Raw genomic sequence first — 24,979 nt, forward strand, 5'->3', positions numbered from 1 at the left:
GAACCGGTCCACGTTGCTGGTCCTTGAAACAGTTTATTTTACCTTTTCTTGTTATAACTTGTTATACCCTCCACCATGACTTGTATTGAATTTTACTTCAATTAGTTTCCTTTCGTTTATGAAGTAGACTAAATGCCAAATTTCAGCAATTTCGGTAAAACATGTGGCTAACCTTCAAAATACCGAAATTTGGGAGGCACCGTTCTATGGGGCTTTATGAAGGCGTGGACCTATATAGACAAATTTATGGAGAAAATTTTATACCCGAAACGAAGAATAAATACCAAATTGCAGCCATTTCGCAGGAATATTGAGGCCACACCTTCAAAACACCGGAAATAGGGAGGTACCGTTCTATGGGGGCTATATGAAGGCGTCAATACCAAACATCCTAGAAGTAATAGAAACTTCTATACCAAATCACGAAGATCTATCTTAAAAATTTCGAGTTGTATCTTAATTTCAAAAAACGGACAGACGGTCATGGTTATACCGACTTAGAATATTACTCTGGTCGGGTCTTATTGCTAAAATATGTACCCAGGATTGGGGAAACGGAATCGTTGTAAGTTTTATATATATAGCGCATTTAAAAAATAGGGCAAGGGTGTAACCCGCTCCTTCGAAATTCACCAAATTATATAGCCTACTTCCACCAAGGGACATCCCTGTGCATAATCTGAAAATTACATGGAATAAGTTCTTAGGGTCGGAGATTCAACAACCGTTGCCTCGCAAATTAATTTTCTGACCGATACTTCATAACTTTTGCAAAAAAGCGATTTTTAAAAAAATAGGGCCTGACCCCGCCCCCTCCGAGCTTCAAGCCTATTTTCACCTCGGTTGTTCCTTGTGTATTCTCTGAAATTTTCAAAAAAAAAAAAATAGGTTCAGCCGTTTTTGAGTCTATGCGGAACATACACACATTGTCTTTTATATATAAGATTTCACACAAAAGTTTTGGTTCATTGAACCCGCTAATAATTATCTCATCACCATGTTAAATTGCAAGCTAATTATTTGTCTTAAACTCAAATCATTCTTAAAATTTCGCTCCGATCGAAATATTACTGCGATTTGTGGGTTTGGTCCATTTCACATCTTTCGATCATAACCAACATCTAATGGGGTCACTTCTTGTCGGAACCCAACCTCTCCACAAAATTTCGTGACGATCGGTCCAAAATTGAGGCCTGGAGTTTTATTACAATTGTTAATGGATTGCCGGACACACATAGCTAGATCGCTTTATCTCGTCAAGATATGAACAAATGGCAAGGGGAGGGGGTCTACGACGAATACTTCGCGATGTTACACGAATATTGGACAAAACAAACTTATAATACCCTTTCCACATTGTTTTGTAAAGTATAAATATTTTATTTTAAAAACGTCCGTAAATTGTAGGAAAAGGTCGTAAGTCCCAACAAAAATACAAAACTGTACAAGGAAAAGGTCGTAAGTCCAAAGACATCCAATTATCTCCCAAACGCGACGGAACTTTATCAAACAAAGTACAGGTATTGAAGCGGAATAAATAAACGAAGAATACTGCCTTTACCACCATAATAAAATCTTTAATACAGAAAGCGCTAGAATGTTTTTTCTTCCTCCTGAAAAATTTATTGAGAGGGACTTACGACCTTTTCCGACGGAGCAGACGATATATATTGTCTTGATATATATTGTAAATACATATTTCATTTATTCGGCAACTTATATTGAAATTTGATGGAGAATATTTTTATCCTTGACGTCTTTTATCTAGAATGAAGTTTTATGGGGTAAAACTTAATAAAATCAGATAAAGTACAACATTAACCCTAAAACGTGATATTACTTTTGGCAGATTCCTGGCGTTTAGGTACGATTTGGAGTTTTAGTGTATTCGGGGACCTATAGTAAAATTTTTTGGCAAATAATTTTGTAAAATATTTTGATCTGATACGATCACATTTTAAAGGAGTTTCGAAAAAAGCGACCAGAAAGACCCGTTTAGTGACTCACATGAGGGTTAATTTTTTTGCATAAAAAGATACCCCGCATTGTTTTCGGTAATATTGCCAAAGACACTTTATACCTAAAATGCAAGGATTCCAAGGAATCTGATGTCGAATATTTCAAAACCTGTATAAATGGGCGGAACTTGCCACGCCTATTTAGGTTACTTCCCGACGTAAACTTTCAAAACGCCGATACACGTGTCTTCTGTTTTTGGTCCTATTTCATAATTTATGCGGGGTTTCTTGTAATTTTAAAAAAAGTTCAATTTTGTTGTACTGTGTAATAATAGCGGGACGTGGTTGTGATCATAACCTCAACATTATAACCTGGTTGCTAGAGGAAGCAAATGCTTTCTGAGATATGGGGACTCGAAAAGTCCCAATCCCACTCCTGTCTCCCTAAAGGTTTTGGTAGTCTTTAGAGTCATTGTTACAAGGCTATAATTTTATTCTCCATACTTCTCTTGATAATGACCCGAATATTCCAAAACACCTGCCCATGTTGCATTTCGCTGTCGTTGCAAAAATATGAATTCAAAAATCCCCTCAATTTAAAAACTCTTTATATACATGACGATAACTATATGATTAATACCTTATATCCCATAACTATTGATAATATTTTTCCATTGAAAAAATCTTATCAAATGAAAAATAAAGGCGATAAATATTAAAAAAAAAATACAAACATAGCACAACAAACAATTAAAGAAAAAAACAATAAAAACAACAAAATCCACCTTTGTTGGTATGGTTTGGTTATGAATCTGAAACATAATTGCTTTTTTAATTGGCATTGATTAGATTTTGAGTGGGATGATTTAATGTTTGAATTTCAAAAAAAAGAGAAAAAAACAATACAAAAAAAAAACAAATAAAAGTTATATGAAGTTGATGAAAATGAATTGAGTTACTTTTAGCCATAAATCATAGTTGAAAAATGAGAAAAGTTTGTACAGTAACAACATGTAAAAAAGGACACATTAAACCAAAAAAAAAAAACGAAAAGAAAAAATAAAATAAAAAACAACAACACAAAACACAAATAAAATTTTGATAAAAAATTAATTTTGATTTAATTTTTTTTTTTGAAAACTACTAACTTTTCTTCATTTATCACCATTTCAATTTGTGATAATTGTCTTTGCATTCTCGTCGATGTTGTAGCTGCTGATTCTGATGATCTGGAATAAGAAATAAAATTTTGAATGTTTTTAAAATGACCATGGACAGGTAATAAATTCATCTGTGTGTATGTGGTACACATACATACATACATTTGTATATTTAAATTTTCGAAAGTAATAAAAAACAAGTAAAAAAGTATCAGTCGACTTTGCCGACAGATGTGTACCCTGTGTGAATTGAAAAATCAATCTATTGACAATATCAGATCTACGGATTACGGATTTTGTGCCAGTTTTTGCCGACAAAAAGGAGCGTATAGAGTGTTTTGTGCATCAAATACCTCAAATCGACCCAATACATATATGGGAGTTATATCTAAATCTGAACCGATTCTTACCAAAATACATAGGGTTCATCCTTTAGACAAAAAAATTAACTTCCCTAATTTTTATGCGAATCGAACAATAAATGCGACCTGTACTTTGTTTACAAAAATACATGGGCAGACGGACGGAGATACAGACGGGCATGCAACTTAGAAAGTGAATCTATGCAGATCATCCAAAGGAACTGTGGGTCTATTTCGTTTCCTTTAGCATGTTACCGACTAATTCACAAATACATAATACCCCATACCACAGTGTGGCGTAGGGTATAATCAGAGTCAGAGCAGGTTCTCTGCGGGAATAGATTTATAAATATTGGCCTTTATCTCAAAATTTACAGGAAAATAGAGTTAAAATTGTAAATTTATTATTTTATTTTGCTTGATGAGGATTTAGTAAATCCAAACGTAGCTTACATCGGAATAACGTAATCAAATTTCAAATTCACATAACCGCAAAAACGAATCACACTAATTTTCGTTATACATTCATAAGCATAAATATATTTTCCGTTATTAACATATTGGTATACAATGTTATTTAGATTTTTTTGTTATTATTGACGACAACAGTTTCATTGTGTAAACAAACCTCAAAACATAAAATGCATTTTCATTCAATGTTATTTATTTTGTTGATAATCGTAATCAATATGCACCGCAATTCTAGAATTGATTATTTTGCAAAAAGATACTCACAAGTTCACATACATATGTACATATGTATCTATATTTCTCACCTCACCACCTGACTAGCTAGCTATCTGTCCAGATTACTTACTGCCATATATTTGAATTGTGTAGATCGTCACTTTTTGGCTAATACAAAGAAAAAAATTCACTTATCAGCAAAAAACTGAAAAAAGTGAAATGACACACCTCCTGACAAGGTAATTCCGTTATAATCAAAACATTTTGAAATTTGAATACACAAAAAAAAAACAATACTAAATCATGAGACTTTTATAAGTGCAAAAAAGTGCAATAACAATACGTTCTAATCAGAAATACTTCCATCTATGAAAATCGGGCCAGATTTTGATATTAGCTATTTTATAGGGCCCAAATATAAAAATCTGGCCCGATTTTTATAAATTTTTGTAGAATTCGCACAGTGCTCTTGAAACAACTTTAAATGGAAGGTGCTTATACCTGGGAAGTTTTTGCGGATTCTGAAACTACAATGTTCACAGTTAAATAAATCGAGCTTGAAGTTGACATTTTTAGGGGTTTTTAGGTTTTCACAATTTTGCTTGGAAACGGCAAGATCTATCGAAATGGGACTAAAGAAAATATTAGCTTTGTTCCTTTACTTTTTTAATGGTAAAAGTGGTAAAAGAGACAACTGTCAAAATTGCTCATAATTTCTCTCTCATGAACATTTTTACCAGAAAAGTAAAGGAACGAAAAAATGGTAGATTTGGTAGCAATGTCAAAAAGAGACATAAAAATTCAATTTTATTCTATTATTTCACTGCTTTTAATATTGTTTTGTCAGCGTTCGCCTTTCTCTTCTGTTTTTCGTTCATTTTTTTCTTCATTGTGAAATAATCATCAAACAAATGTCGAAAAATCAGTTCTACCATTTTTTACCTGCAGAAATTTGTCTGGTAGCCTTTGGTAGAAGTGAAAGGTATTTGTGCTCTCTCTCACTCTCTTAAAAATTGCTACCAGTTTTACCACTTTTTTGGGGTTAAGGAACGCTTTGCAGGTTAAAAATGGTAACCTCAGGTAAGTAAAGGAACACAGCCACTGTAGCTATGAAAATTCTCTACAAGATTGCCAATATGATATTTTTTACCGTTATTGAGAAATTACGAAAGCCAATCTTGTAAAGAATTTTCACAGCTATAAGACTTTCTCTAGTCACGTTTCGATAAGACCTACCGTTTTCAAGCAAATCGTGGAAACCTAACAGAAAACCTACAAATTTGACCTGAACTTAAAAATCTTAAAAATTGTAAAACCTAGGAACAAATCAAAACGTTCAGTTCTCTAGAGAATTTTCACAGCTACAACTTTTTCTTTAGCTCTATTTCGATAGGACTTGCGGTTTCCAAGCAAAATCGCGAAAACCCAAAATAAACCTAACAAGTGAGCAAAGGCTATAGTCGGGACGGGGCCGACCATGTGATACCCTACACCACTACCCCTGTGCATAAGCTTTTCACTGGTAAACATTTATTTTAGGGAATATAATCCGACTACCACCAAAAATAATATGCCCTTTTCTTTCTGGGACCCCCATAAGCAACCAAAATTTCGTGACCATCCGATCAAAATTACGACATGTAGCTTGATTGCAAAAAATGGAAGAATTGGATGCATTACCGACTATTGTGGTATCTCCCTTGTTCGACCACCTTCACCAACCTGCTTTACACCAATGTAAAGGTAATATTTTCTTCTTCCATTGACAGGCTTCGCCGTTGGAATACCCCTACTAGAAGCCGATATATTCGCATAAGAAAAAAACCTTGACTTTTCTCCACATAAGCTTTTCGCTTATTCCGACTCCTGAATGTTATCCGACCATCACCAAACTAAATAGGCTTCTTCCTCTGTGGGACCCGCATCAACCCCCAAAATTTCGTGACGATCCGATCAAAATTGCGACCTGTAGCGTGATTACAAAAAATCAGAAAATGGGATGCATTATCGACTATTGCCATATCTCTGTTGTTTGACCACCTACGACAGCCTACTGTACATCGTTGTAAAGGTGATATTTTCTACTTTCCTTGTCAGGTTTTGCTTTTGATATACCTCTTAATGAAACAGAGCTATTGGCTTTGAAATAAAACGTTGACCTTTTCTCCAAATAAGTTATTGCCCATTTTGACCCCTGAATATTATCCGACCATCATCAAAATCAATAGGCTTCTTCCTCTGTGGGACCCCCATTAATTCCCAAAATTTCGTGACGATCCGATCAAAATTGCGACCTGTAGCGCGATTTTGAAAATAATTGAAAAATGGGATGTATTACCGACTATTGCTATATCTCCGTTATTTGGCCACCTACGCCAACCCGCTTTGAATCATTGTAAAGGTGGGATAATCTTTTTTCATAGTCAGGCTTTGCTTTTGGAAGATCCCCAACCAAGGCTGTGATATTCGTCATTATAACTCAAATCGCAAAAATAAAAAGATGGGTTGTATTAGCGGATATTGCGATTTCTTCTTTGTTTGACCACCTACGACAACCTACTATACATCGCTGAAGAGGTGATATTTTCTACTTTCATCAGCAGGTTTTGCTTTTGATATACCCATTATAGATGCGGAGATATTCGCTTTGAAATAAAACGTTGACTTTTTCCCCAAATAAGTTTTTTGCCCATTCCGACCCCTGAATATTATCCGACCATCACCAAAATCAATAGGCTTCTTCCCCTCCGGGACCCTCATCAATACCCAAAATTTGGTGACGATCCGATCAAAATTGCGACCTGTAGCGTGATTACAAGGTTTAGATGGACAGACGGACGGACACACATAGCCAGATCGACTCAGCTCGTCGAGGCATTCATTTTGGTATATATAAGTATGGGTCTACGACCATTATTTCGATGCGTTACAAACTTTTTGGCCAAAACCAACTTATAATACCCTCCCCACATAGTGGTGTAGGGTATAAAAATGTGAATTTTGTCCGCGATTTATTTAAAAATCCCTCCAGCGATTTTTTTTCTTGTTTTTGGATTTTTTGATTGATCAAAATCCCAGGTGTAAGCGGTTTTCACTTAAAGTTAGTTAAGGCGCACCGTGTATGACATTGTTTTTTAAGGAAGCGATACAGGCAATGCATTTTTCCAATTTAAACTTCTATATCTCAATAAGGGTAAAACCTACAAAAATATCACAAAGGTCAATCTTGTAGAGAATTTTCATAGCTACAACATTTTCTTTAGTCCTGTTTCTATAGGACTTGTGATTTCCAAGCAAAATCGTGAAAACTTAAAAAACCCCTAAAAATGTCAACTTGAATCGCGATTTATTTAAAAAGCGCTCCGTCGATTTTTTTTTGTTTTTTGATTTTTCCCATCTATGAACATTGTAGTTTCAGAATCCGCAAAAACTTCCCAGATGTAAGCGTGTTATATAGGAGATTATACCAAAACATGGACCTATGTCCATAATTTTTGGAAGATACGTTTTTTTAACACTAGGAATGCTAAACGCCGAATTATGGCTAATTTGGTCTAAACAAGTAAAAAAGTATCAGTCGGCTTTACCTTAAACTGCACTTAGACTCAAGCATAGAACTTTTGTGGGGATGATACCCAATTTTGACAAAATGTTAGGAGATCCAAAGTTTGGACCAAATTGGTTGGCCCGCTCAAGAGATATCGTGCACAGTTGTGGACAGGTATTGCCCATCTTCGAACTGAAACTAAATTTGGAAAAGATATGACGAAGGCCAAAAATCAAAATGATTCAAGAGTAGGTCTTAAAGTGAACTTATCCGAAATTTTGTGTGGGAGGTACCCGAAGGAGTGGACAATTATAGTCCATATTCGAACCTGATCTACATATATCTGGTATATATAAGAGGATGTGTAAAGTATGGACCAAATCGGTCACTCCCATCAAGAGTTATCATGCGCACAATTTTTCCCGACATTTTTGAACTTTTGTGGGGGAGGTACCTGAAGTAGTGAACCGATATGGCTTATCTTCGAACTTAAACTAAGTTTGAAGACCAAATTTTGGATCGAATCGGCAGATCCGTTCGAGAGTTATCTTGCGCTCCAACCACAACACACGGTGTCGTAGCTACTTTCAGGCTATTTTCTCAGGAAGTATGGACTTGCCCCTGCGAAACTTGTACAATCGAATAGGGGACAGTGAATACAATTGGTTACAATCAAAGCGATCCGAGAGCAGCTCCTAAAATGAACTTTTCCAAAATTTTGTGTAGGATGTACCATCAAAGTTTGGTAGAAATTTCACCGTATGCAAAGTATCGACTAAATCGGTTACTCCCTTCAAGAGTTATCGTGCGCTCAAATTTTAAGAAAGCCAAATTTTGGACTGAATCGGTTGATCCGTTCGAAAGTTATCGTGCGCTCAGCCAGCCAGACAGACGGTCGGCCATGGCTAAATTAACTCCAAATTGTCCGAAACGGATTTTGTCCCAACATACTTGGGGTCTAAACCATTATTTCGATAAGGCACATTTTGCTCGTATGAAAGTGTATATACCCTCGTTAGCATAAATGCTGAGGGTATAAAAAGCGACTAAAAACTTCAAATCGAGCGCTACTGTTATATGGGGGCTATATCAAATCATGGTATATACCAAAAAATGGAGGCTACACCAAAACGTGGACCGATATAGCCCATCGTCGAACTTCAAATGCCAGCGAACAAAAGACACATCTTCTCAAAATTTCAGCGTCCTATCTCAATTTGTGGATACTAATGGTTATTTCAAAGCGTTAAAAACTGAAAATCAAACTTAATATACGATCCATACTACGGTGGAGGGTATAACAAGTAAAAAGTGTCAGTCGACTTTGCCTGTGTGAATAGAAACTTTAATCTATGGCAAGATCGAATACCAGTTACACAAACCAAATCCTTTTTCCTCAAAATGTGTATTTAAGGGAATTTTGTGACCCTTTTTGGACGAATGAACTTACCGACAAAAATATGGATTTGGATTAAAGCTCAAATGTGTTGCGGAGAATTTACCTGAAGGAATGGACCGCACTGTCCATTTTGGACGCGGATCTTTTTTTGGGGACATTCCTTTCATTTCAGTTGCTCACCGTATAATTTTGAGCAGTTCGACTATTATGTCAGGAAACATGGAAGCGCAACTTCTCAGGAAGTATGGACTTTCGCCTGAAAGAAGTTATACCATCGCAATAGTGACCCATGTTGCAAAAGAAATGAAATCGTTTTGATGGGTGGTCTTACACTGCATTTTGACGAAATTTTCGTGTGTAGTCTATATTCGAACCAGATCTAATCGTACAAATCGGTTACTCCCTTCGAGAGATATCGTGCGTACCATTTTAGAGAAAAAATTGGAACCTTTGTGGGGAATGTTCGGAGATAAGGTTGTAAAAAGACATTACCCTAATGTACAAACAGTTTGCTGATGGTTTTGATAAAAGAGAAAAAACGTATGTATGTATGTAGTATTGTAATTATCTGCAGAATGCATAATTTTGGGCGATATAAGTCGGAACCAACGTTCACCTTTTATAAGAAACGTGTGTTGCGAAGAACTTATTTCCAAGGCGAAGGTATGAGTAATTCACTCCCTATCGTTTGCCAGGCAGACATTCAAATTGCAAAAATAGAAGAAGTCAATGTCCCTCTTTGTGCTGAAATGAAGAGAGCTAGCTAGTTGCTCATTATCTTAAAAAAAAGTACAAACATTTTTTTATTTAACTACGTCTTTCCTTATCAACTTTCGTGTTCTTCTTTTTTTATTGCATCAGCAAATATTTTGTTAAATGGACGACAAATGTTTTATTATTCTTCATACGCAAAAGCTCCTAATCCACATGGTAATTATTCTAGGCTAAGAATCTGTTTTATTCGCATGGTTTTCATCCAACCAAAAACTTGATCTGCTGATAATTATAGAACGGAAATCTGAATATTGTATGACAATTGTTGTGTCAATCACTCGACCAAAAAAAATTCTAAATTTCCTAGCCCATATAATGAGAATTGCTATAATTAAATGTAAAAGCTTTCACAAAGGCTATTTATTTATTTTGCTTTTGTTTGTCAACACGTCTGTAGTTACGTTCGTTCGTTCATTGATTGAGTGGCATGTCTAATTCACCTGAAATGGAGGCGTGTACTTGTCAAGAGTATCAGAATATCCAAACAACACGTGTCAAATTTACTCTGAATTGTAAATTTTGTGTTTGCTTTGATTTTATAGTTTCAAGAAGATATTCTTCCAGCCGTGTAGGCTTTAGATAACGTTACTGCTTGAGGTTTGTCCACGGACATTGATTAACAAACATTTGTTGTATAATAAATACAATGGTTGCTGTAACAATGGGATTTATTAGGTGATGACGGCAATGATTTGCATGGCTTGACATTACCGAAATGTTGTTGTAATCTTAATATGTAAAAATCATCAGCTATTCAATTGAAGCGTTGTACTAATAGTTGTTAGATGTAAATCTACTATTCGGATATATGTATTTCCGATAACGTAAGTCCAAATTTACATTAGGCGAGTTTACTTGCGGCAATTGTCAGTTTGATGGATAGAGAGGTGAGGTATATGGTAACCCTTTGCCTCTCAGCACCCTCTCTCACCAACAAACTGACAATTGCCGCAAGTAAACTCGCCTAATGTAAATTGGGACTAACTGATCCTCCAGTTGCTCAAATTTTAATTTAATTTTTCTATTTTAATTTAATTTTAAACAATTGTTTACCTTTTAATGCATTTTGTCAGTCATTATGGTGATCAGCTGTTTTGTCATGTAAGACCTTCTTATTACGCCATGTCCGGTAGAGTAGTACTGAATCAATAATTTTAGTTCCCTTTCACAAAATAAACTAGTTTCTGAAAGAAAGCGTGCTTCTATAGACCCTTCCTAACAGAAAGGGTACTTCTATAGACCATTCCTAAAAGAAAATATGCTTCTATAGACCCGTTCTGATAGAAAGGGTGCTTCTATTGACCCTTTCTGAAAAAGGGTGCTTATATAGACCCTTTCTGAAAAAAGGGTGCTTATATAGACCCTATCTGAAAAAAGGGTGCTTATATAGACCCTTTCTGAAAAAAAGGTGCTTATGTAGACCCTTTCTGAAAAAAGGGTGCTTATATAGACCATTCCTAAAAAAAGACCAGTTCTGAAAGAAAAGTGCTTCTATACCCCCTTTCTGAAAGAATGGGTGCTTCTATAGACCCTTCCTGAAAATTTGGATGTTTCTATAGATCCTTCCTAAAAAACTGGATGCTTCCATAGACCCGTTCTATGAAAAGGGTGCTTCTACAGACCCATCCTTAAAGAAATGGTGCTTCTATAGACCCTTTCTGAAATAAAGGGTATGTCTATAGACCAATGCCGTTCTTTGGTATTGTTAAAGTTACGAAGTTTTTCGGCAATTCACACACACAATATCCGAACGCAACGAAAGAGCAAACAAAAGATATCAAATGTTTTGATTTGTTTTTGTTTTGCAGCATGCGTGCATACAACCTTACTAACACAGTGTCAAAACTTGCAAATATTCAGAATTTTGTGTGCCCTCTTCTTGGTCGGCAGTGCTATAGACCCTTTCTGAAAGAAATGGTGCTTCTATAGACCCGTTCTAAGGAAAGGGTGCTTCCATAGACCCTTACTAAAATACAGGGTGCTTCTTCAGACCCGTTCTTAAAGAAAGGGTGCTTCTATAGACCCTTTCTGAAATAAAGGGTGTGTCTATAGACCCTTTCTAAAAGAAACGGTGCTTCTATAGACCCTTTCTGAAAGAATGGGTGCTTCTATATACCCTTCCTGGAAGAAAGGTTGCTTCTTTAGACTCTTTCTTAAAAAAGGGTACTTATACAGACCCTTTCTGCTTCTATAGACCCGTTATAAAAAAGGATGCTTCAATATACGCTTCCTGGAACAAAGGTTTCTTCTGTTGATCTTTTCTGAAAGAAAGGGAGCTTCTATAGACCCTTTCTGAAAGAAACCGTGCTTCTATAGAACCTTCCTAAAGGAAAGGATGCTTCTATAGATTCTTTCTGAAAGAAAGGGTGTTTCTGTAGACCTTTTCTGGAAGAAAGGCTGCTTATATAGACCCTTTCTGAAAGAAAGGCTGCTTCTATAGACCCTTTCAAAAAGAAAGGGTGCTTCTATAGACCCTTTCTGAAAGGAAGGATGCTTCTATAAACCCTTTCAAAAAGAAAGGGTGCTTCTACAGACCCTTTCAAAAAGAAAGGCTGCTTATATAGACCCTTTCAAAAAGAAATGGTGCTTCTATAGACCCTTTCAAAAAGAAATGGTGCTTCTATAGACCCTTTCAAAAAGAAAGGGTGCTCCTATAGACCCTTTTAAAAAGAAAGGGGGCTTCTATAGACCCATTCAAAAAGAAAGGGTGCTTCTATAAACCCTTTCAAAAAGAAAGGGTGCTTCTATAAACCCTTTCAAATAGAAAGGGTGCTTCTATAGACCCTTTCAAAAAGAAAGGGTGCTTCTACAGACCCTTTCAAAAAGAAAGGCTGCTTATATAGACCCTTTCTAAAAGAAAGGGTGCTTCTATAGACCCTTTCCAAAAGAAAGGGTGCTTCTATAGACCCTTTCTAAAAGAAAGGGTGCTTCTATAGACCCTTTCTAAAAGAAAGGGTGCTTCTATAGATCCTTTCTACAACAAAGGGTGCTTCTATATACCCTTTCTAAAACAAAGGGTGCTTCTATAGACCCTTTCTAAAACAAAGGGTGCTTCTATAGATCCTTTCTAAAACAACGGGTGCTTCTATAGACCCTTTCTTAAACAACGGGTGCTTCTATAGACTCTTTCTTAAACAACGGGTGCTTCTATAGACCCTTTCTAAAACAACGGGTGCTTCTATAGACCCTTTCTAAAACAAAGGGTGCTTCTATAGACCCTTTCTAAAACAACGGGTGCTTCTATAGACCCTTTCTAAAACAATGGGTGCTTCTATAGACCCTTTCTAAAACAACGGGTGCTTTCTAAAAGAAAGGGTGCTTCTATAGACCCTTTCTAAAACAATGGGTGCTTCTATAGACCCTTTCTAAAACAACGGGTGCTTTCTAAAAGAAAGGGTGCTTCTATAGACCCATTCTAAAAGAGAGGGTGCTTCTATAGACCCTTTCTAAAAGAAAGTTTGCTTCTATAGACCCTTTCTAAAAGAAAGTTTGCTTCTATAGACCCTTTCTAAAAGAAAGTTTGCTTCTATAGACCCCTTATAAAAGAAAGTTTGCTTCTATAGACCCTTTCTAAAAGAAAGTTTGCTTCTATAGACCCTTTTTAAAAGAAAGAATGCTTCTATGGACCCTTTATAAAAGAAAGGGTGCTTCTATAGACCCTTTCTAAAACAACGGGTGCTTCTATAGACCCTTCTAAAAGAAAGGGTGCTTCTATAGACCCTTCTAAAAGAAAGGGTGCTTCTATAGACCCTTCTAAAAGAAAGGGTGCTTCTATAGACCCTTTCTAAAAGAAAGGATGCTTCTATAGACCCTTTCTAAAAGAAAGGGTGCTTCTATAGACCCTTTCTAAAAGAAAGTTTGCTTCTATAGACCCTTTATAAAAGAAAGGATGCTTCTGTGGACCCTTTATAAAAGAAAGGGTGCTTCTATAGACCCTTTCTAAAAGAAAGGGTGCTTCTATAGACCCTTTCTAAAAGAAAGGGTGCTTCTATAGACCCTTTCTAAAACAAAGGGTGCTTCTATAGACCCTTTCTAAAACAAAGGGTGCTTCTATAGACCCTTTCTAAAACAAGGGGTGCTTCTATAGACCCTTTCTAAAACAAAAGGTGCTTCTATAGACCCTTTCTAAAACAAAGGGTGCTTCTATAGACCCTTTCTAAAACAAAGGGTGCTTCTATAGACCCTTTCTAAAACAAAGGGTGCTTCTATAGACCCTTTCTAAAACAAAGTGTGATTCTATAGACCCTTCTTAAAACAAAGGGTGCTTCTATAGACCCTTTCTAAAACAAAGTGTGATTCTATAGACCCTTCTTAAAAGAAAGGATGCTTCTATAGATTCTTTCTAAAACAAGGGGTGCTTCTATAGACCCTTTCTAAAACAAAAGGTGCTTCTATAGACCCTTTCTAAAACAAAGGGTGCTTCTATAGACCCTTTCTAAAACAAAGGGTGCTTCTATAGACCCTTTCTAAAACAAAGGGTGCTTCTATAGACCCTTTCTAAAACAAAGTGTGATTCTATAGACCCTTCTTAAAACAAAGGGTGCTTCTATAGACCCTTTCTAAAACAAAGTGTGATTCTATAGACCCTTCTTAAAAGAAAGGATGCTTCTATAGATTCTTTCTAAAAGAAAGGATACTTCTATAGACCCATTCTGAAAGAAAGGGTGCTTATGTAGACCCGTTCTGAAAGAAAAGGGTCCTTCCTAAAAGAAAGGGTGTTTCTAAAGACCTTTCCTAAAAGAAAGAATGCTTCTATAGACCCATTCTGAAAGAGTGGGTGCTTCTATAGACCCATTCTGAAAGAATGGGTGCTTCTATGGACTCTTTTCTGAAAGAAATTGTGCTTCAGTAGACCCGTTCTGAAAGAAAGAGTGATTCAATACACCAGCGGCGTCACGTGCATTTGATTTACATTTATTTAACAAAGTGGTACCAACTGAATAATGAAGGAAATTAATTAGAAAGTTCGAAAAGTGTGTGGAATTGAAGGAAGGAGCTATATCATAGATATACAAGATGAGCACTCGCCTTTACGTTTTCGTACGATTCACCATACAAATTTTCTATTCGTGTTCATCATTGAACTACATTGAACTTAAGGAAGTACAAAAACGTAAGAGCGTTCCAGAACCACACAACTCTAATGTTCGGTTCAGGATTACAACTTATCTTGATTTTCATGACATATATTTTCACACATTTATGCCAAAGTGCATACATTTGTATGTATATAAATAAATAAGCTCTATTTTAAATGCCGTTTAAATCTTCTATTTTATAAAACAAACAAAAAAATAAACAAATATTTCCATTACAAGGTTTGGAGGTGTGTACAGAACACACCCCTTTAATTAAACCAATGAGACCAATGAGAAATTTTTAAATAAAATAATGACGCTTAACTCGATTCAGTCACTCACTTAAATATTTATAAACAAACACTTTGCAGAAAAATACACTTTTAATGCCCCCTCCATATGAGAGTACTTGATGTTGATTGTGGACAATTCCGCTTGACTAAATTGTGAATGTTTTTACATATCTACATATATAAAATCAGTTAACCGGTTCCAAGCAAAAGTATTTAACTATTTATGTACATAAATGTATTTTTTAAGCAAAAAATATATAACGCAATGATAAAAGCGTCTTATCTACCATTCAAAAAATTAAACAATACAATTTTGAAAATAAAAAAAGATATGAAAAAAGTAGTTATCGAGAAAAAAATCGAAAAAAGTTCAACTGATTTGTTTACTTGGTTATTGGGTTTCTATTTTGAATATTAAAGAAGTTTTGCCTCGGGCGTTTTATGCTAATTGTACCAACAATATAATATCACGCGATGTGTATGTATTGTGTTTGAATATTTTCGATCTACGTCAAAATTTTTAACATTTGAAAAAAAACAACAAGAAAAGAAATAAATAAAAAAATTTCGAGATTGAATAAGTTCAACTTGTTATCTCAGTATTTTTGTTCGTTTTTTTTTTCTTTTAAACTTTTCTGTTGATATTTTTAAAACTTTGTTGCATTTTAATTAATATACATATACAAATTTATTTTATAATATGTCTTTTTTATATTTTTATACATATTTTAAGCGACTGACATTGAAATGTTGATTTTTAGTTGACAAATTATTAAATTATTATTAATTATTGTGCAAAAAATAGGTATTCTTAGGTTTGAAATCTTTTCTCAACGGTATATTTAAAATGTAGGATATCTAAGTAATGTAACCTTGTCCACTGACTGAACCTAGAGTGCCTGACTTCATTTTTCGCCCTTCTCTTTTTCTCTAAATTGTTGAAAAGTTTTCCGTTTCGAGGAACAGGAATTTCTTTAATAAAGCTTAAATTAATAACCTAAATCGTACAATCAACACTCTGCAGTAAATTATTTGATACTAACGTGTGATGCATGGACGTGCTATTCTTCCAGATTTTCGAGTGTATAATACACCAACAGTACATTTTATAATACACCAATCCAAAATAAAACTAGCTTAGCCTTTGCCTTTTTGGGGGGATGCACAGTGGTTCAGAATCGTTTTGTTTTATGTCAAAATTTATGTAATTTTTGAAAGAATAGAAATATTTACGTAGATAGATATTCTTCAAAAACGATCAAATTCGGTCAACTAGTTGCGGAGAAATTCAAGGACAAAGTTAAACTTTTCAGTTTTTTTAATATTTTGCATCAATTTCTTCCCATCTATTTACCCACTTAGCATCAGGATTTTTTCTTGAAATTTTTTATTGAATTCAGTTGTATTTTCATTTGTAAGCATTTTTTAGAAATCCCTTTTTTCGTAAAACTTATAATTTTCCCGGATGTTCTTTTAAACGGACAGTGGCAAAATCCACTACCGTAGCATAGTTTATCCAAAACGGATTTTTGTGTACAAAATCTATATTTTCTAAAGGTATGAAGACAGAACTATGAAATTTGGAGAAGATATTTATTCAATGGAGATCTTTTATTTTACAGAGTTACAAACAGTTCATATATTTATAAATGTATAACCTCAAAGCGGCGGTACCCGTTATATGGTGGATATATCAAAATGTGGACCTATATTGAAACTATTTTCCAGGTCCAAAAATATGGTCAATTTGGTCTAAAAATATGGTCAGAAACCTTAAAAAACTTTTAAATGGGTGGTACTGTTATATGGGGGCTATATCAAGACGTGGACCTGTATTAAACATTTTTGGTTAGGATATTGTTTACTCGTAGAAAACTTTATATTTAAATTTTTAACTAAATCGGTTGATTATTGTAGGTAAAATACTGAAAATACATAAAAATGGGTGGTACCGTTTTAGGGGGATCTATACCCCGGCGTCGCACGTTGTCGCAGCTAATAAATTGAGAAATTGGTAGTCCGAAAGCTTCTCTGAATTTGTGTACCATTAGAACAGCGGGGCACCGCGAGACTTTTTAGTTATGTATGTTCTTCCAAAAGATAGGGTGCTTCTATAGACCCTTTCCAAAAGAAAGGGTGCTTCTATAGACCCTTTCCAAAAGAAAGGGTGCTTCTATAGACCCTTTCCAAAAGAAAGGGTGCTTCTATAGACCCTTTCCAAAAGAAAGGGTGCTTCTATAGACCCTTTCCAAATGAAAGGGTGCTTCTATAGCCCCTTTCAAAAAGAAAGGGTGATTCTATAGACCCTTTCCAAAAGAAAGGGTGCTTCTATAGGTCCTCTCTAAAAGAAAGGGTGCTTCTATAAACCCTTTCAAAAAGAAAGGGTACTTTTATAGACCCTTTCCAAAAGAAATGGTGCTTCTATAGACCCTTTCCAAAAGAAAGGGTGCTTCTATAGACCCCTTCGAAAAGAAAGGGTGCTTCTATAGACCCCTTCCAAAAGAAAGGGTGCTTCTATAGACCCTTTTCAAAAGAAAGGGTGCTTCTATAGACCCTTTCCAAAAGAAAGGGTGCTTCTATAGACCCTTTCCAAAAGAAAGGGTGCTTCTATATACCCTTTCAAAAAGAAAGGGTGCTTCTATAGACCCTTTCAAAAAGAAAGGGTGCTTCTATAGACCCTTTCAAAAAGAAAGGGTGCTTCTATAGACCCTTTCAAAAAGAAAGGGTGCTTCTATAGACCCTTTCAAAAAGAAAGGGTGCTTCTACAGACCCTTTAAAAAAGAAAGGGTGATTCTATAGACCCTTTCAAAAAGATAGGGTGATTCTATAGACCCTTTCAAAAAGAAAGGGTGCTTCTACAGACCCTTTCAAAAAGAATGGGTGATTCTATAGACACTTTCAAAAAGATAGGGTGATTCTATAGACCCTTTCAAAAAGAAAGGGTGCTTCTATGGACCCTTTCAAAAAGAAAGGCTGCTTCTATAGACCCTTTCAAAAAGAAAGTGTGCTTCTATAGACACTTTCAAAAAGAAAGGGCGATTCTATAGACCCTTTCAAAAAGATAGGGTGATTCTATAGACCCTTTCAAAAAGAAAGGGTGCTTCTACAGACCCTTTCAAAAAGAAAGTGTGCTTCTATAGACCCTTTTAAAAAGAAAGGGTGCTTCTTTGGACCCTTTCAAAAGGAAAGGGTGCTTCTATAGACCCTTTCAAAAAGAAAGTGTGCTTCTATAGACACTTTCACAAAGAAAGGGTGCTTCTACAGACCCTTTCAAAAAGATAGGGTGATTCTATAGACCCTTTCAAAAAGAAAGGGTGATTCTATAGATCCTTTCAAAAAGAAAGGGTGATTCTATAGATCCTCTCTAAAAGAAAGGGGGCTTCTATAGATCCTCTCTAAAAGAAAGGGGGCTTCTATAGACCCTTTCAAAAAGAAATGGTGCTTCTATAGACCCTTTCAAAAAGAAATGGTGCTTCCATAGACCCTTTCAAAAAGAAAGGCTGCTTCTATAGACCCTTTTTAAAAGAAAGGCTGCTTCTATAGACCCTTTCTGAAAGCAAGGGTGCTTCGGTAGACCATTTCTAAAAGAAAGGGTGTTTCGGTAGACCATTTCTAAAAGAAAGGGTGCTACGGTAGATCATTTCTAAATGAAAGGGTGCTTCGGTAGATCATTTCTAAAAGAAAGGGTGCTTCGGTAGACCATTTCTAAAAGAAAGGGTGTTTCGGTAGACCATTTCTAAAAGAAAGGGTGCTTCGGTAGACCATTTCTAAAAGAAAGGGTGCTTCGGTAGACCATTTCTAAAAGAAAGGGTGCTTCGGTAGACCATTTCTAAAAGAAAGGATGCTTCGGTAGACCATTTCTAAAAGAAAGGGTGCTTCGGTAGACCATTTCTAAAAGAAAGGGTGCTTCGGTAGACCATTTCTAAAAGAAAGGGTGCTTCTATATACCCTTTTTGAAAGAAATGGTGCTGCTATGGACCCTTTTTGAAAGAAAGGGTGCTTCTATAGATCTTTCTGAAACAATGAGTACTTCTATATACCCGTTCTGAAAGAAATGGTGCATCAAAATATTACGATACCCAAAATCTGGTTCAAATCGGTTGATCCGTTCGAGAGTTATCGTGATCACCAGCCAGTCAGACGGACGGACATGGCTAAATCGACTACAAATTGTCTGAAACGAGTTTCGTCCAAACATAATTGGGGTCTAAAACCGTTATTTTGATGAGACACATTTTTGGTCGTATCAAAGTGTATATAACCTCTCTAGGCCAAAGGCTGAGGCAATAAAAACTTCCAAAACAAATCCCGTTGCTCAATAGAGTTATAAGGCAAATACAATCAATTCTAAAATTCTTCTAAAATTAAAAAAAAAATCCAGTAACTTTTGATAATATGGTCCACACAAAATCGATGAATTTCCTTGTGATTTTGAATATTTTTTAAACGAAAAAGGTAGTTTTGTAGATACCGTTACTTCAAATATAACGGCACAACCAACGAAATTTTGTAGGTAATTTGGGCCATATAAAGCTATACTGAAATCTGACCCGATCTTCACATTTTTTTGTAGAATTCGTTTTTTTAGCCACAACAATGAACTGGTATAACATTTCATCGGTTGCACCATAAATTATTATGGAAACAAAGATCTCTCTGGTGGCACGAATTAACGTTAACCGATCGCCATAAAATTTCAAATATAAGGTTTTCATATCAAATGAAAAAAAATTAGGGGGTAGGCGTTTCAAATACATAGAATAACTTTCTGAGTGGATTTATGCATGTCCGTCCGTCTGTCCATGTGTTTTTGTAATCAAAGTACAGGCCGCAAAATTATTTTTTTTTAGCCAAAGCACGAACGAAAATCGTTTCAGATTTGGATATAGCACCCATATATATTTTCGGCTGATTTGAATTTGTTACGGAATTTGGTATAGAAATAAATGTGCAAAATTATATCGAAATTGGTTCATATTTTGATATAGCTCCCATATATGTATATTATCCGTCGATTTGATGTACCAATCACGCTAGGTATGTCCGATTTTAATGAAATTTTAAATGTGTGAGGGAATTTGGTCTTGAAATAAATTTGCCAAATTATTTTGAAATCGGTTCTGATTTGGATATAGATAGCTTCCATATATATTTTTGGCCGATTTGAGGTATTTGGTGCACCAATCACGCTACGTATGTCAGAGTTTGATGAAATTTGAAATGTGTGACGAAATTCGTGTCACTAAAAAATCAAATGATGTTGTTCCCCATATACATATGGGGATTTCTGAGAGAAATCGGACACTTTTTCAAGAAGTTTTTTTTGATTTTCTGCTCATCATGCTGATGGTGATGTCGACTTCTGAAAAAACTATATGCAAAGAAATAGCTCCCATATATTTTCTCCCGATTAATTGTATTTGATGTACCCATCATGCTATGTATTTCCAATTTTGATTAAATTGGATGTGTTATGGAATTTAATTTAAATCGGTTCGGAGTTAAAATTGGCTTCCATACCTTTTTTGCCCGATTTCATGTTCCGGTCCACACTAGAGTGTTTTCCATGAACTAATTTCATGAAATTAGGCGTTCTTAGGTCGATCTAAGAACTCCTAATTTCATTGAAATCAGTCTAGTGTGGATCGGGACTATGTATGTACGTTTTTATTATGAAATGCAGAAGACGGTATATGTACCGGAAACATGAAAGCCGGCCAATAAGTCCACTGTTTTACTCCTCCGAGGATAAACGATTATATGACGGTGGAGCTAAGTATTTTCATTACTGAAGGGAAACTATGTAACTATTCCATATTTTATACATATTTACTGAGATGTAGGGTATCATATAGTCGGCTCCCACTGACTTTGATCTTTGCATTAGTCCCGGTCCACACTAATGCGATTTTTATGCAATAATTTCAACGCCTATTAGCTCGAGTTCCCCACTACAGCAATTCCAAAAATTACTTTAGTATGGAACTCCATCGAAGAATGTATAATTTCATGAAATTTTGTTAATGAAATCACTATAGTGTGGGCCGGGACTTACTGGTATTTATTTGAAGAAGAATATTATTTGATTTGCAATATTCTTAACGATTTTATATGGAAACTCGAACGTTTTTTACGAATTTGCTTTGACGAAATATAAATTAAACCGATGTTTTACGCCAGGCACCTTTTGGTGGATTCATGAGAAGATTCATGTGAAAAGATGTAGGGCTGGGGCAATTGCACTGGCGTTTGAAATGAATATTTGGATGCACAATTTTGCTGGGTAATCTTGTTACAGAAAAGTTTCATGTAACAGTTATTTGTTGTTTTGAATAAATTTTGTCAGTTTACATGTTTCGAAATTTAATCAAATAATGTTCTTTAATTGTGATTTGTTAAATTTGTAGATTACTCAAAATTCTAACTTGCCTCCGATGTACACTTTCTATCTTAAGCGGAGAAATGCATAATTGCCTATCGGTAGGCCAACAACCATTGCCAGCCTCAAGGTTACACACCAACAATGTAATGTTGGATACAAATTAGGAAAGTGGTTTCGTTTGCGTCTATTGTGTGTTTAACTATAGAAATACCTATGGAGAAACTTTCATTTGAAATCCAATAATCTAATATTAAAACCTGTCACATCTTGTATACAAAAATACACATTTCCAGAAATTTTTAATTTCTAGAAAATGTAGAAGAAATAAGTTTCAAGATGTCTGAGTAGTAGTTATTTTTCAAAGAATTTAAATATGCAACTTAAAACTTAATATTTCCAAATATATTGCTATTAATTATTTCTTTGAGTTTTCCTATCTGGAGAGGGTTTTCACTTTCAAAAAACATATAGAAGAACATTAATTTTTAAATATCAGATATTCCTAGTGATTGTTCCATACCAGAACAAAAGTTCATTTTATCAGTCAAAACGTGTTAAGAATTAAACTCCCCGTTTTTATAGAAATATTCCCCAATCCATATCTGGAATTTTCCAATGCCTATTGGTACTCTTATCACTTTTGTTCAGATTTACAAGGCGGTTAAGTTTGATGCTTCTGCGGTAGCCATAATTAATTGATACCGCATCTTCAATCTTATTTTCGTTACAGGTCATTAAAACTTGTTATTGTTTTGAATGATGATGGTATGTTGAAACAGGCCATAGATTCCAATATCACACTCAAACATATAACAACAAATAGCAACTTAACAAAACCCAAATGGGTTGGTTTTGAAAATTACATGTTAGCACAATGGAATTAAAGCCAGCCTACTACTACTTTGTACAACTACTAAAAACGGAAACTAGAATTGGAATACTTACGTATTATTTTCAATGGCAGTATAGGTATTGCGAGTGGTATTGCCATTCATTTCTGTGCCATTGGTTTTGGACTTGGCAATAAGGCAGGAGTTGTCACTTGCACTGGAGCCGGTCATGTTGATATAGAATTGGTATAATCTGCTTTTTTCTTTCAAATTAATTATATAGTACAACAAATACACTGACGTTGGTTGTGTTACTTAATTTGCACAAACAAATAAAAATTCAAGTCAAGTATTGATATTTCGGCAACTTGATATGTTAATGACAATGGGGGGTCTAATCTTTTTTTTCTTTTGGTCACAATCTTATCTATGGTTCTTTTCTAATTGAATCAAATTTGTATATTTGATATCAATGATGATTTCACACAATTAACCGAAAGAGGAATGTCTTGGCAGACGTCGTCTTTTCACAATTTGATAAGTTATGGTTACGATGTTGCTTGCTTCAAGCGTTTTTGTCAACTGATCGGTTTGCTTGTTTAGTGGGCTGTATTTATAAGAAACCTGGCGGTGTCCATCCATCAGGCCGGTGTTATTTGTCTCATCATCTTCATAGTCATTATTTGAAACCAAACATCAACACAAACTACAACGACGATCGTCCAAATACACCAACAACCACCACCACCACCTCTATTATTATCATTATCATCATCGGCGTGCCGTTGTTGTTCGTGGTGAGAGTTACGGTTTTCACAGATACACTTTGGTGTTGTCGGTTACGTTTCATTGGCCCTTGTAGATTCTCTATTTACTTCTTCTCAATTTCTCATATAGAGAGTATGCAATTTTTGTTTTCGAATGGAATTGATATTAAAAGACCGTTTAAATGTTTGCATGATCGTTAAATCGCAAACAATGTTGCCACATTTTATATAAATTCGCGTAGTAATAAATAGGGAATTAACTTCGTCCCGGTCCACACTAGACGAATCGGGGTCGATTATGCATTGAGACTAAACTTGAGTTGCGTTGTCAATTGTCAGCACAACTGAGATGAAATGTTGTATTATTGATGTCAACCCATGGCGGAATAAGAAAGTGTTACATCGATAACAATAATCGGGCCATTTGCCACACCAAACGTCAACATTTGTTCACAAATTTTGACGTTTGGTCTGGTAAATGGTCCGATTATTGTTATCGATGTAACACCTTCTTATTCCACCATGTGTCAACCCAAATGGGTTGTCGATAAACATGTTATCGATCAGTGTATTTTTTCCAAACTTGTGAACTCTATATTAATGCAAAAGGCACAATTAGCAAAAAAAAAAACTATTTTAAAATGATAAGTTCAGTGGAATTATTTTTTGATGATGAAGAAAATGTACAGGACATGACATCTATTAGAAGAAATTTGAGGGAATTGCCATCTGCACTGTAAGTTGAAGCTCATATTGGAAAGATCTGTATAATCATTATACCCTGAGCATTTATGCTAACGAGGGTATATACATATGTACACTTTCATACGGGCAAAATGTGCCTCATCGAAATAGTGGTTTTAGACCCCAAGTTTGTTTGGACGAAATGTGTTTCAGACAATTTGGAGTTGATTTAGCAATGTCCGTCCGTCCGTCTGTCTGTCTGGCTGGAGCGCACGATAACTCTCGAACGGATCAACCGATTCGGTCCAAAATTTGGCTTTCGTATTATTTTGTCCAAACTTAGTTTAAGTTCGAAGATGGGTTATATCGGTGCACTCTTTCTGGTACCTTCCCCACAAAAGTTCGAAAATGTTCGGAAAATTTGTGCGCACAATAACTCTTGAAGGGAGTAACCGATTTGGTCCATACTTTGCACATCGTGAAGTTTCTACCAGACTTAGATGAGGTTCCAATATGGACTCAGTCGATCCACTCCTTCGGGTACCTCCCTTAGAAAATTTCGGAAAAGTTCAGTTTAGGACCTGCTCTCGAATCGCTCGATCGAATCGATTTTTGTTGTAGCAACTTGTATTCAATGCCCCCATACGACGGTACAAGTTTCATCAGGGGCAAGTCCATACTTCCCGAGAAAATAGCCTGAAAGGTGCAAAAAACCTCTATGACACCTTGTGTAGTGGTTGGAACGCAATATTACTCTCGAACGGTTCTACCAATTCGGTCCAAAATGTGGCCTTCGTAATATTATGTGCAAACATAGTTTAAGTTTGAAGATAAGCCATATCGGTCCACTCCTTCAGGTACCTCCCCCACAAAAGTTCAAAAATGTTCGGAAACATTTTTCGTACGGTAACTCTTGATGGGAGTGGCCGATTTGGTCCATGCTTTACGCATCCTAATATATCTACCAGATATAGACCTGGTTCGAATATGGACTATATTTGTCCACTCCTTCGGGTACCTCACACACCATATTTGGATAAATTCACATTAAGACCTGC

At 35.5% G+C, this 24,979-nt stretch overlaps 1 protein-coding gene across 3 annotated transcripts in view; it reads right to left on the bottom strand.

Moving 5' to 3' along the window:
- The window catches only part of LOC141402115 (purine nucleoside phosphorylase), a 37,028-nt gene extending 13,639 nt beyond the window's left edge, over nt 1-23,389 (bottom strand). The window contains exons 1-2 of one of the 3 annotated variants that reach the window (XM_073982795.1): nt 22,586-23,389; nt 3,107-3,187 (exon numbers count right to left, since the gene is read on the bottom strand). In XM_073982795.1, the coding sequence (XP_073838896.1) occupies nt 3,107-3,187; nt 22,586-22,701 (197 nt within the window). In that variant the 5' untranslated portion in view covers nt 22,702-23,389. The remainder of the gene's footprint in view (nt 1-3,106; nt 3,188-22,585) is intronic. The other 2 variants (XM_073982794.1, XM_073982796.1) reach the window with 2 other exon arrangements.
- Nucleotides 23,390-24,979: the final 1,590 nt, after the last annotated feature.

This window comes from Musca autumnalis, unplaced genomic scaffold (genome assembly GCF_047663935.1).
Source record: "Musca autumnalis isolate F117 unplaced genomic scaffold, ASM4766393v1 scaffold_4, whole genome shotgun sequence".
Classification (NCBI taxonomy): domain Eukaryota; kingdom Metazoa; phylum Arthropoda; class Insecta; order Diptera; family Muscidae; genus Musca; species Musca autumnalis.